The following is a 13,453-nucleotide window of genomic DNA, read 5'->3' as shown; positions in this document are numbered from 1 at the left end:
CCTGTGCAGGGCACAGGGTGGTGATCCCTGCCCAAGATCGGGAACGAGGAGACCAGGAAGAAAGACTGTCCGTGGCGAAGGCCGAAGCTGGAGACACGGCTCCGGAGTCCGACAACGAAACGGACACGACCCTAAGAGTGGCCGCCAGAGGGGTGTCAGCGGGCATGAGGCAGAATGAGGGGGCGAGGGAAGAGCCAGTGGAGGAATTCTTAACCCGAGAGTTAGAGGCATTTTCCAAGATCGAGGGGGTGTCTAATGTGGCGGTGCACACAATCACCATGAGTGACCCGCAACCGATTAAGCAAAGATATTACCCGAAGAACCCCAAAATGCAGGCCGAGATTAACCAGAAAGTGGACGAACTAATAGAAATGGGATGCATAGAGCCGTCAAAGAGCCCCTACAGTTCGCCTATAGTGATGGTAAAGAAGAAAAATGGCAAATGGAGATTGTGCGTGGACTTTCGTCAAGTTAACGCGAGATCAGTAAAGGCTCGTACCCAATGCCCAGGATCGATTACATCCTCGATCAACTGCGGGAAGCGAAATTCATAAGTAGCCTAGATCTGAAGGATGGATATTGGCAGATCCCCCTGGCCGAGAGCAGCCGGCCGATCACGGCGTTCACGGTGCCCGGAAAGGGGCTATACCAATGGAAGGTGATGCCGTTTGGGTTACACTCCGCGTCGGCCACCTTTCAACGGGCGTTAGACCAAGTGATTGGGCCAGAAATGATGCCGCACGCGTTCGCATACCAGGATGACATAGTGGTCATCGGGCGAACAGAGGAAGAACACCGAAGAAACCTGAAAGAGGTGTTTCGACGGCTGCGCTTGGCTAACCTGCGGCTGAACGCAGACAAGTGCGAGTTCTTTAGGAAAGAGCTGCGGTATCTAGGCCACAAGGTGACCGGCGAGGGGATATGTACAGACCCCGAGAAAGTCGCAGCCATAGCCGAATTGAAACCGCCGACAAATGTCAAGGAGCAGGAGACGGAAAGGGGCGAACGGGTAATATCATATGCTAGCAGGACGCTAAATGGACCCGAAAGGAACTATTCGGCGACCGAGAAAGAATGTCTGGCCATTGTGTGGGCCATCCGCCGGTTGAGGCCATACTTGGAAGGATATCGCTTCAAGGTGGTCACGGACCACATGGCTCTGAAATGGATAAATAGCATAGAAAGTCCGTCGGGAAAAGTGGCGAGATGGGCATTAGAGCTACAGCAGTACGACTTTGAAGTCGCGTACAGGAAAGGACAGCTCAACGTGGTAGCCGACGCACTCTCCCGACAACCGGTGGAGGAGCGAGGCCGTCGGATAAGAAGTGAGGAGGGAACACAACCAGTAGGCGAGCCGCCCTGCAAGTGGTTAGAGGGCATGGTAGAAAAGATCAGAAAAGAATCCCCGAAGTACCCCGACTATGTGGAGAAGGGGGGAAACTTGTACCGGCACATTCCTCACCGGGCAGGGAGCGAAGAAGTCGCCTCGTGGAAGTTATGTGTGCCGAAATATGCCCGAGAAAGGGTCTTAGAGGAAAGCCACGATAGTCCGGAAGCAGGCCACGCCGGCGGAAGGAGAACCGCGGCACGGGTGGCGGCAAGATATTACTGGCCAGGGATGTACAGGGACGTGAGGGCCTACGTGCGGAAGTGCGAACTATGTCTTCGCTATAAGCCAAGTCAGCTACAAGCGGCAGGAGAAATGTTGACACAGGTGCCGGAAGAACCATGGGCAACGGTATGCGCGGACGTTGTGGGTCCTCTGCCGAGGTCGAAACATGGGAACTCGATGTTGTTGGTGCTGGTGGATCGATTCTCCAAGTGGACCGAGTTGGTGCCGCTGAGGAAGGCCACAGCAGAGGCACTAATAAAGGCCTGTCGGGAGCGCATAATAGCCCGTTTTGGCACGCCCAAAGTCTTCATTACGGACAATGGGGTGCAGTTTGCAAGCAGGGCATTTACAAGATTCCTGGAGCAGCTAGGAGTTCGTCACCAGTTTACGGCGCCATACACGCCGCAAGAGAATCCGACAGAGCGAACGAACAGAACGGTAAAGACCATGATAGCTCAGTTTACCGAGGGTGATCAAAGGTGTTGGGATGAAAAATGGCCGGAGCTGATGCTGGCCATGAATTCGGGAGTGTCGGATTGGTTATGAATTAGTGGACTGTATAATCGTTTATATCTTGAGCTTATTTATTATTTATTGATTATTTAATATTGGTGGTTATAGTACAATTATATTACAAGAATAGCGGGGGTTCGATTCTGCGGCGGTACAAACTATGTGTGCGGGCGGCTTCGTCTCGAAGTTTCTACTGCATCAACTCCGCGAAAAGAAGTCGAGCAAAAGGGAATTGAAAGATCACGCGATAAGACTCGACGCGACGGTTTCAATGCAAAACAACGGAACGCATCGCTGTGTGCGTGTGCAGCTGCGGGTCTGGCCATGCGTGTGAGAACATTACAGCTATGTTCTGGACCCGAGTAAACAACAACACAGCTATGCGCGTAAAAATAGTTACTTAGGCGGTGTACTACAATCATGAGCGTGTAAATAGGTCAATCGCAATATACATGTAAAAACTACGAGGCTCATTTCTCACCATACCGGCCCCCCTGAACGACTGTTCAGAACAAGGGAAGCACAGCAAGTTTGGTAATAGGCCTCTTGTACACTCCTCGGGCGGTTTTGACGGTGACCACTCGAACCCTCTCGTCTTGGCCAGGATGAACTTCGGTGATTCGCCCAAGCAGCCACTTGCTAGGCGGTTGATTTGGCTCCTTCAGTACCACAAGAGTGTCCACGGTTATGTCGTTGGACTCCTGCTGCCATTTCGTGCGAGGTTGCAAGGAAGTAAGGTATTCCAGATTCCAACGTTTCCAGAATCCTTGAACCTTGGCTTGCAGTTGTCTCCAACGCTGCAGTCTGTTAATGTTGACGTCTAACAAGGACGGCTCCGGCACCGACATGTGAGGTTGACCTGTAAGAAAATGAGCGGGGGTAAGGGGATCCAAGCTGTGATCGCTGGGCGCGCACAGTGGGCGAGAGTTGAGTAACCCTTCAATCTGAGTTAAAATTGTTGAATATTCCTCGAAGGTTAACGCACTGCTACCAATTACTCGGCGAAGGTGGAGTTTGATAGATCGTACGCCTGTTTCCCAAAGACCTCCAAAGTGCGGGGCAGATGGCGGAATGAAGTGCCAGTTGATGTCCTGACTCGTCAGAAAATTAGCAATTTCCTCGTCTTGACTTTGAGATACAGCTATCCATTGCATCTCCGTTAGTTCCTTTCTGGCTCCATGGAATGTTGTGCCATTGTCCGAGTACAAGTCGGATATAGGGCCACGTCGAGACCAAAAACGTTTGAAAGCGGCGATAAATGCAGGAGTCGTCAAATCACTGACGAGCTCGATATGAATTGCTTTGGTGGACAGACAAACAAAGATGGCAAACCAAGCTTTGCCAAACTTCGGTGTCCGACCTGCTGATGTCTTGATGGTAACTGGTCCAGCGTAATCCAATCCAGAATGTAGAAAGCAGCGGGTGGGCTGAACGCGAAAGGCGGGAAGATCAGCCATGAGTTGTGTACTCGTTCCTTTGCGCTGGAGGAAGCATATCTTGAAGTTGAATACAATTTTGCGGACTATGTTACGGGCTCCCAGGATCCAATACTTCTGTCTCAACGTGTGAAACATAAATTCGACTCCAGCGTGTAACGATGTGACGTGCTGGTGTCTAGCTATTAAAACAGCGACTGGTGATTCCTTTGGAAGAAGTATGGGATGTTTTGCGTCATAGGTTGTCATCGAGTTTCCAATGCGTCCTCCTACGCGCAGAATTCCTTGGTCGTCAACAAATGGAGTGTAGTGAATCAACTTGGACTTTTGAGAAAGGGCTTGTCCAGTGCTCAGCTGTCTGTACTCCACTTGGAAGAACTCCATCTGGACATGTTTGATTACCCTAGAGCGGGCATATTGAAGCTCCCATGACGATAAAAATGATGACAGGCGGTCCTTGCAACGAAGACGATGTACGAACCGAAAGCAATAGCTAAGTGTCCGCAAGAGATGTGACCAGGAGGAAGCTTTGTTGATCATACAGTTAAGATCATTTCCTTCATTGGAAATGTGTAGACTAACTTGGGGCTTGACCTTTACTTCCATCCGCTCAGCGTCCTCAGTCGACAGTGCGAACTTGGCCTTAACAGGTGGCCAAGTGCGATGTGATTGGGAAAGCCACGGTGGTCCATTCCACCACAGTTGATGTTCTACCAGATCCTTTGGTAAAAGTCCGCGTGATGCACAGTCCGCGGGATTGTCCTCAGTGCGAATGTGTTGCCAGCAGCTACGTGGGCAAGCTTCTAGAATCTCAGCCGTGCGATTACAAACATAAGTGTTCCAAGTCCGTGGGGGTGATGAGAGCCAATGTAGTACAATTTCGGAGTCTGACCAACACGAAGTACTTGAAATAGGAATAGTTAGAGTTTGCTTAACCAGAGACATCAATTTCGACAGAAGATGGGCGGCATTCAACTCGAGCCGTGGGATGGAGATAGGTTTGATGGGTGCCACCCGGGTTTTTGCGGCGATCAGTGTTACAGCGTAGTCATTATTGACTCTCACGCGACTGTAGATGACAGCGGCGTATGCATGAGATGACGCATCGGCGATCTTGGCAAGCTCGGACAGCAAAATCCGTTTTGTCAGAACCCCTGTGGCGTCGGGAATGGTCAACTTGAAGGAAAGCTCGTCCACAGCCGGGTCCCAGCGTATTCCAAGAACCTTGACATATTGAGTTGGGCTCTTTCCCTCTAGGGCTTCAAGTGGATACTCACAAATGTCCTGTGGCAGCGATTTGAGTAGTGACCAACAGTTTGAACTCCATTTTCGAAGTTTAAATTGAGCTTGGCTCAATAGCAAAATTAATTCATCTTTGAGTGCAATGAGATCGTCGATACTATCGCAACCAGTAGGGATATCATCCACGTACGCGTCTCGTACAAGCACAGCAGCAGCCTTCGGATACAAATCGGCATGATCTTGCGCGATCTGCTTGAGGACTCGAACAGCCAAGAACGGCGAAGACGCTAAACCATACGTCACGGTCAGCAATCGATAATGATCGAGTGTAGCAGTCTCCTCCTTTCGCCAGACAATCCGTTGGTAATGCGTGTGATCTTCTGAAACCAGGATGCCTCTAAACATTTTCTCAATGTCCGTACAAAACACATAGCGATGCTGACGGAAACGTAGACATACTCCAAGTAAATCCCTTTGAATAGGTGGTCCGATGTGTAGTCGTGAATTAAGTGAAGATCCATTGCAGTCCTCCCCAGAGCCATCGAATACAACTCGGCATTTCGTGGTGGTGCTATCTGGTTTAAATACTGCGTGGTGTGCTAAGTAATTGTGATTGGCGGGACCGTTTTCTACGGTACTAGAAGGAATCACCTCCATGTGTCCTCGTTGTATATAATCCTCCATAAACTCGACATACTGTTGTTTGAGCGCAGGAAATTTTCGAAATTTCCGCTCGAGAGAAGAAAAGCGTCGTAGTGCTTGTGGCAGTGTGGACCCCATCGGAGGGGCAGATTCCTTGAACGGGTATTGGACGATGTACACGCCATCGTTTCTGCGGGCGTGCGTATGAACGAAGTGTTGCTCAGCGGGATCACTAGCATCAATGGTAGCGTCACTTGGTTGAACTCGTTCCATGTCCATGAACGATCGAACCAAAGTGTCCAGATCCTCGTGCGCGTGATGTGCTAGTGCGTGGTTGTGAGCATCACTACTGAGATGGTAGCTGCCTGTAATGACCCAACCAAAATTAGTATGAAGTGCAATAGGATATTCAGAACCAAACTCTTTGCGTTGTCTAGTGTAAAGGTTCCAAAGCTGATCAGCTCCTAAAATCACGTCGATTTCGCCTGGCTTACCAAATGTAGGGTCCGCTAAGGGTAGATAACGAATCCTTTTCCACATCGGTGTGTTAGACTCGATCCTCTGGGCTGGAATCGAGGATGTTAAAGTGTTCATAATCAGACCTGTTACCACCACTGAGGCCGAGCTTGTGCGGGAGAGCAGCGTGAATGTGGCGCGACCTCTAGTAACCCCAGCAGGATTTGCGCCTAGACCAACCACTGGTATACGAGCGTGGGTGCGCGGCAAACCAATTCGTTGAATAAATGATTCGGCGACCATCGTTATAGTCGAACCAGTATCCAACAGTATCCTGCAGGTGGTCTCGTTGCCCCAGGAGTCGACTATAGTGGCCAAAATCGTTGGCAATATGGCCTGACTCTTGGCCACGAATTTCCTCTCCAATGTATGATGGCTGACCACGGCAGGATCAGCGTCATCAGGGAAACTGGACGAGCGGACGGGTGAGTCAGCGGAGTTATTGACATCAGCGGAAGCCGTGACAGAGCGTATGTCCTCTGGATGAACAAGAGTGTGGTGCCTCAGCTTACACAGACGGCACGTGTTTGTGGAATTACACTCCTTGACTTGATGAGATCGGCTTAGACAATTGAAGCACAAATGACCATCCCTTGCGAACTTGCGGCGGTCCACAACATCCAGAGCCTTGAATTGAGTGCACGCATAAAGGCTGTGTTGCTCGTGACAATATACACAATCACGAGCAGACGTATTTGGCACGTCCACATGATGAGAAATTGCACGACGTTTATTCAGCACCGTGTGTGTATCCTGGATTAGCTTTGGATCTTGACAAGACTCAAGTGCATCGCAACGGGCGAAGACAAAGCCGAACAGGTCATTTATGGTCACATTTTCCTTGCACGATTCACTGGAGGTGGCCCACGCTTCCTTGCATTCCGGGTCTAACTTTGAGAGCAAGATATGGATTAGCCACACATCGCGGCTGTCGCAGCTCAGCGCATGTAGACCACGTATACTTTCGTCAGCGGTGTCGACTATCTTACGCAACTCGGCGATGTTTGAACCCTTTGCGGTTGGCAACGAAAGAAAGTTTTGAATGAACGAACGAGCAATCAGTGACTTCTTGTTGTAGCGATTTTCGAGCCTCTCCCATGCGTCCTGGTAATTGGCATCCGATACGGGAATATGTTTTATCAGAGACAACGCTTCACCATCCAGATAGGATTTCAAATAATGAAACTTGTGGCACTTGGACAGACTACTCTTCTTGTCGACTGAGCCTAAGAACAAGTCACTAAACTGACACCAATCCTCGTATCTGCCCGAAAACGTCGGAATGCGTATTTTCTCGAACTGCAGCTCTGTGGTTCCCGATGAGTCCCGAATCCTCTCCAGAAGTTGAGTTTGTCCCTCAAATAAGCGTTCCACAGTGGTCGATAGCAGTAGATTTGAGTTGTCGTGCTCAGTCTCGTGACTGCTCCGGTCACGTATGGCTTCAGTGAAGATACTATGCGCACTAAAGAACCTTTTCTCATATTCGGGGATGTCCAAATCCGGATCCACGTATTCCTCTTCATCATTATATTGGACCAGCTCTTCAGACAGCTCCATAAAGCGGTTGAAAGTTGCAACAAGTCGGTCCAACTTGTGCTCTAATGTTTGCACAGAAGTACATGACTGTACAAACTCTTGAGCCTCCGCAGCCACGCGAGTTAATTGGGATTTGCAGGCCCCACGTTGCTGAATTAGACGATGCACTAGGGCCTTCATGGCAAACAGCGGGTAACGGTATCACTTAATATGTATACGTATAAATAAACTCAAACGCGGAAATCCGGCTCGAAGGACCAATTTTTGTTATGGTTATGAATTAGTGGACTGTATAATCGTTTATATCTTGAGCTTATTTATTATTTATTGATTATTTAATATTGGTGGTTATAGTACAATTATATTACAAGAATAGCGGGGGGTTCGATTCTGCGTCGGTACAAACTATGTGTGCGGGCGGCTTCGTCTCGAAGTTTCTACTGCATCAACTCCGCGAAAAGAAGTCGAGCAAAAGGGAATTGAAAGATCACGCGATAAGACTCGACGCGACGGTTTCAATGCAAAACAACGGAACGCATCGCTGTGTGCGTGTGCAGCTGCGGGTCTGGCCATGCGTGTGAGAACATTACAGCTATGTTCTGGACCCGAGTAAACAACAACACAGCTATGCGCGTAAAAATAGTTACTTAGGCGGTGTACTACAATCATGAGCGTGTAAATAGGTCAATCGCAATATACATGTAAAAACTACGAGGCTCATTTCTCACCACGGATACAACGGGATATTCACCGGCGTTCGTGGTGCAAGGAAGGGAACCCCGGCTGCCAAAGGCCCTATATGACGAGGAGACGGTAGGCACGGGACAAGGCACAGAGACGCCGGATGAAAATGCGAAGAAATTAAAGGAGCTGTTTCAGTTGGTTCGACGCAACTTGGAAAGGGCAGCCCAGGATCAGGCCAGGCATTACAACCTGAGAAGAAGACCGTGGAGACCCAAAGTGGGAGAGGTCGTGTGGGCCAAACAGCACCACCTTTCCAATGCAGCGGAGGGATTCGCCGCGAAGCTGGCACCAAGGTACGATGGGCCATACCAGATAGAGGACTTTATATCCCCGGTTATCTGCAACCTAAGAAAGGAGGGCGACAGGAAGAAGAGAACGGCACACATACGAGATCTGAAACCCCAACCCGAGGAGCGAGAGACACAGGGGTGAAGGAGAATGGCTGTAATAGGTCGCCCTAAAGGGTCACGCAGGACCAGGAACGGTAGAGTGCCACGCAGGACACTGGGAAGGGTGCGCGCAGGACACGCACGAGACTCGTCAGCACGCAGGGTGATGGACTTGTGCACTTAGATTAAAAAAAAAAAAAGAAAGGCGAACAGGAAGACTGTGGTTGGAGAAATCTGAAAAAAGCGAAAATTAGTAAAAAGAAAGGAAAATAAAACGAGAAGAGGAAAAGCTCAGCAAACCTGAACAGGAAACGCGTCACTCAAAGCTGGGAGGCGAATCCAGGGTCGGGGAGTGTAATCTCAGACAGCGGATGACCAGGAAAAACCCAGGGGCCAGGCTCACGCCTCAACGCGGACTCACGGGGCAACTACGAGCGTCGGGCCGGAACGACGGGTGCCGCTCATGCGTGGACTACCGGGCGAGGAGTCGGATGATCCTCGGGTCCGAGCCACTGTGTGAGGGAGACACCTGTCAAAAGAGTCCGGCCGGTGGCGCATAGGAGTTGCCCTGGGATGTGAGCCCAAGATTCCAGCCCGGGCGGAGGGTCGGATGACCCATTGTTCACGAGCGGAATCGCGGCAAGCGGCCCGCATTGAGGGCAGAGGGCGAGCTGGAAAGGGAGAAAGGATGGAGTAAAAGTCATCCGGGTCGGGAGAACTCACCCAGGCCAAGGAGGGTCCGAGCAGCACGGGATGAAGAAGACAGGTCGGCGGTGGCATGTAAGAATAAATAGCAATTTTTTATAACGATTAAAAGTAAATAATTAGCAATCCATCAATCCATTAAATAGCAATTAAAATAAACAAGAATAAAGGGCTAAATAAAAGTTGTGAATAAGCAAAAATAAAATGGGGGAATAAAAAGCAAAATAATCATGAACGGGAAGGGGGTGGGTCCATCAAAGATGGAAAAGTTTTATCCATGAGCCAACAGAGAAACGCGGCGAGAGCACAACAGTATCCAAAAAAGAAGGGATAAGGCGAAATCGGATAGAGAGCGGAGAGCGCGACGGCACTCGCACAACCAGGGGAAAGATGCCGTTAGAGAGCGCGGCCGGCAGAGAGACGAGGCTGAGGGCCATGAGTACAAACGCAACAACCGTTAGAACCAGGCGGGAGAGACCGAGACACGGAGCACCGGCACCGGTAGAGGGAACGATTGGCAATGCAACGCGTGTATATAGGCGGGTGGAAAACGGAACAGCGAACACTTGAAGGTAATTATCACCAGAAAGAACGCAAGAAAGGCAGCAAGAAAAAAAATGGAGATAAAACGCGGGCTCAACCACGAGGATGGCAGGAAGAAGATGGATGATATGAGGGCCTTCCTGGAGGAGCAACAGGCGATCGTGGGAGGAGGGGGCTATCGCGCCGGTACTTCTCGTCAGCGACGGGCGTCTCTGCTCTCGCGTAGCGACGAGGAGGATTGGTGCGATGGCTCCCAGTTCCTTCAACTGCTGGCCTCGCCGTTGGTGTCACCGGCGCCATCGGGGCACGACTCGGTGTCGCCGACGGTGTCATCGGATGATGGAGCGAGGAGGACGACGACGAGGTCATATGCACCGACGGCCCGCGCGCGCCAACCGCTCAGGAGAAGGCCAGATGGAGACGGCAGCAAAGGGCGGAGCCGGAGACGAGGAATGGAAGGCCGCTGACCCTGCGCGACAAAATTGAGGCGGTGAGGCGGAGGTTTCAGGAGGCGACGCCGGAGGAGAAGCGCCGGATGCACCAAGTGCTGGAGAGGGCGCGGGCGATCAGGCGGCGGAGGGACGAGCGGATGGAGGCGCGGCGGCGACAGGCGGAAAGAGCCGCCAGTACGGAGGAGCACGGCCAAGAGAGCGACGAGGCGCCGCCACCCCCACCATTCCGGGTGGTGCTGCCGCCGATGCAGCCCCGGACCGACGAGGCGGAGACCGAGGGAACGCCGCCCCAGGCCACGGGCAAGCAGGCTACGAACCCAGAGGCCGAGTGGCAGCGGCGGCTGCAGCAGGCCGAGGAGGAGGAAGGCGAGCTGTGGCAACCTACGCCACCGGCCGAGGATGACGAGGGCTCCGAGAGGCGGCAGCCGCAGCCGAGGAGGAGCAGCACCACCAGCAGCAGCACCAGCAGCAGCAGCAGCAGCACCAGCACCAGCAGCACCGGCAGCAGCAGCACCAGCAGCAGCAGCAGCACCAGCAGCAGCAGCAACGGCAGCACCAGCAGCAGCAGCACCAGCAGCAGCAGCACCAGCAGCAGCAACAGCAGCAACAGCAGCACCAGCAGCAGCAGCACCAGCAGCACCAGCAGCCGCATCACCAGCAGCAGGGGCAGGAGCAGTGGCAGCAGCAACCACAGTGGAGGGGACCGGAGGCGGCCGTAATGGGTCCGTATGTATCGCAGGAGGTGCGGACCGCCGTGCGCCAGGGGATGGTGTGGCACCACCAGACCCTGCACATCACGTGGGCCTCGGGGCCCGCCCCGAGCGAAGCCCAGCCAGAGGCCGGCGCCCGGGTGTGGGAGGAGAGTCCACGCGGCAGCAACAGCAGGGACCCGCGGAGGAGGGACCCGGACCCGCCCCCACGACCTCAGCGGCAGCAATGGCGACGTCGGAGGCAGCGATGCGGACTGCAGAAGCGGCGAAGGTGACAGCAGAGACGCAGGCCGCGGAAATGGCGACGGCGGTCCAGACGGCGACGGCGGTCCAGACGGCGACAGCCGAAGCAGCGGCAGACACGGCGACGGCGGAGGCGGCAGACACGGCGACGGCGGTGGTGGCAGACGACGGCGAGCAGGCGACGCGACGACCGAGGCGGCAGAGGCGGCGACGGCGGCAGCAGGACAGCGACGGCCGAGCGACGGCGGCCAGACGGCGACGGCCGAGCAGCGGCAGAAGCAGAGACGCGGGCCGCGGAAACGGCGACGGCGGCCAGACAGCAACGGCCGAGCAGCAGCGACGGGGTGACAGCACCGACGGAGGTGGAACTCGAGGCGTGGGAGCGCGGACCGTGGGTGTGGCCCGCACCGGAGAGGTCGACGGCGGCCGAACGCCCGGCTCTGAAGCGGCAGGCCTCCTGCCCGGAGCCCTGTGCAGGACCGAAGCGACCGGCCCTGCAACGGCAGAGCTCGGCACCAGCAGCCACGGTCCACTGGATGGCGATCCCGCGGGAGGAGTGGCCGGCGGCGGTGGTCCGCGCGCAGACCCAGATTCGCCTCGTGGGTAGGAGGGTGAAGAAGCTGGTGAGCGAGCGGGGTACCCGGTACCGCATTGCGATGTCGGCCACACGCACGGAGGTGTTCCGCGAGCACAAGTAAGGAAAAAAAAGGGGAAAGAAAAAAAAAGAGCAAAAGAAAAAAAAAGAAAGAAAAATCAGGGGCGAAACACGCGGGAAGAAAATTAATAAAGAGAGAAGAAAAAGAGAAAAGTGGAATACGTACGGGGGAGAGATATCGAGTGGATCGCCTAAACGCCCCTACACCTTATCGATAGGTGGGGATTCGGCCCCAGCCAGAAAATTGCAAGGGCTGGCAGCGCCGCCCGAGCAAAGGCGCCAGAGGGCGCCAGGGCGCCCGTGATCCCAGATGCCGTAAGGAGCGCGCGTAAAATGGGGCCGTTTGAATGAGGAAAGCACACTCCGTCGCAAGGTCGCGGAAAACGGGAGTATTCCGCTGCGGGAAGAAAGAGGGGGGTGTGAGGAACCGTGGTTCCCACAGGCCGAATTCGACCAAAGCATAGCCGGATAGAGGCGGTGGGACGGTCGGATAAAGGCTGATGGCTGGCTGGATAAGGCGAAGGTCAGCCCAGATACCCACGGATAGCCGGATGCGGCGAAGAGGCCAAGGGCCCCGAGAGGAGAAGTGTCCCGCTCTCGGAGTAAGAGAAACGCGAGGGGCAGAGGAGACGGCGGGATCGGGCCGGCAGCGATCCGACGCATGACCAAATAGGGGCATGGGATCACGCCACCGGCCAGGCCCCGTTACGAAGGCCGTGGAAACCAGGAGACGGCGATGGAAAACTACCGACGCCGAGCCGGGGCCCGTCAAGGGGCTATAAAAGGAGGCTGCGGCAACGAAGCGTCTCTTTTTCCGTGGAGAAGTGATCGCGCGCGCACGTTGAAACCCCGCCGAAGCGTGAGAGTAATACCCGGTACGGTTCGAAGAAGTGCAGTGAAGTGAATAACAACAGGAAGACAGGCCCCGCCTGCCCCCAGAGTGAGTCTAAGTTAAGAGGTGATCCACAGTTGCCGGCGGAAGCTAAGAGGGGAGTGCGAGACGTAGAGTGCGGATTTGCGTGGCGGGCCAAAGCAATAGCGGAGGTCAAACTGCCCCAATCAACAGCCTCAACGCTGCTACACCCGACGAGAGCCCACGCGTGGTGGAGATCCATAGATAAGCTGAATTGTAGCATCTAGCCCTAAGTCCTAATATAAGTACGAATAAAGAGAGATTCGATTAAAGAAAAGGAAGGTCTAATCATTTGTCGTTGGGGGCAACAATAAAAATACGTTGCGACGAATCGGCCGACCGCTGAGCGAGCCCAGCAAACTCAAGCGAACCAAGAAGCAGGTCCGTTACACTACCTTGGCAGTTGTCTTTCGTGGTCTGCCACAACGTGTAGCGTTTTTTGCAGTGTTGGTTTTTTTAAATTTGTTTTTTTATAGCAGTTTGTCTGACGTGAAATATACTATAATCTACTGATATTTTGCACTGAAATACCAGAGTTGAACTTCACTATTATTTAATTTTTAAGAGATTCACTGAATTCCTTTCGGTTACTCATATTTCAC

The 13,453-nt window shown here is 53.2% G+C and overlaps 1 protein-coding gene across 1 annotated transcript; it reads right to left on the bottom strand.

The window, feature by feature from the left end:
- Window positions 1–2,262: 2,262 nt before the first annotated feature.
- Window positions 2,263–5,891, bottom strand: LOC117189960. Its single transcript, XM_033395044.1, has 2 exons — window positions 4,538–5,891; window positions 2,263–4,465 (listed from the first exon to the last, which is right to left on the bottom strand). Exons 1-2 carry the CDS (start codon window positions 5,722–5,724, stop codon window positions 2,632–2,634), a joined length of 3,021 nt encoding a protein of 1,006 aa, XP_033250935.1. The 5' UTR covers window positions 5,725–5,891; the 3' UTR covers window positions 2,263–2,631.
- Between the last annotated feature and the right edge of the window lie 7,562 nt (window positions 5,892–13,453).

The sequence above is a fragment of the Drosophila miranda genome, chromosome XL (genome assembly GCF_003369915.1).
Source record: "Drosophila miranda strain MSH22 chromosome XL, D.miranda_PacBio2.1, whole genome shotgun sequence".
Classification (NCBI taxonomy): Eukaryota; Metazoa; Arthropoda; class Insecta; order Diptera; family Drosophilidae; genus Drosophila; species Drosophila miranda.
This window is presented reverse-complemented; position numbering and strand designations above follow the sequence as displayed.

Excerpts from the sequence above, each read along its gene's own strand:
- LOC117189960 (XM_033395044.1), bottom strand. The coding sequence starts at position 5,724 with ATGGACATGGAACGAGTTCAACCAAGTGACGCTACCATTGATGCTAGT. Across the intron at positions 4,466-4,537 it reads ATCTCCATCCCACGGCTCGA|TACTTCGTGTTGGTCAGACT; the intron begins GTTGAATGCCGC and ends TCCTATTTCAAG.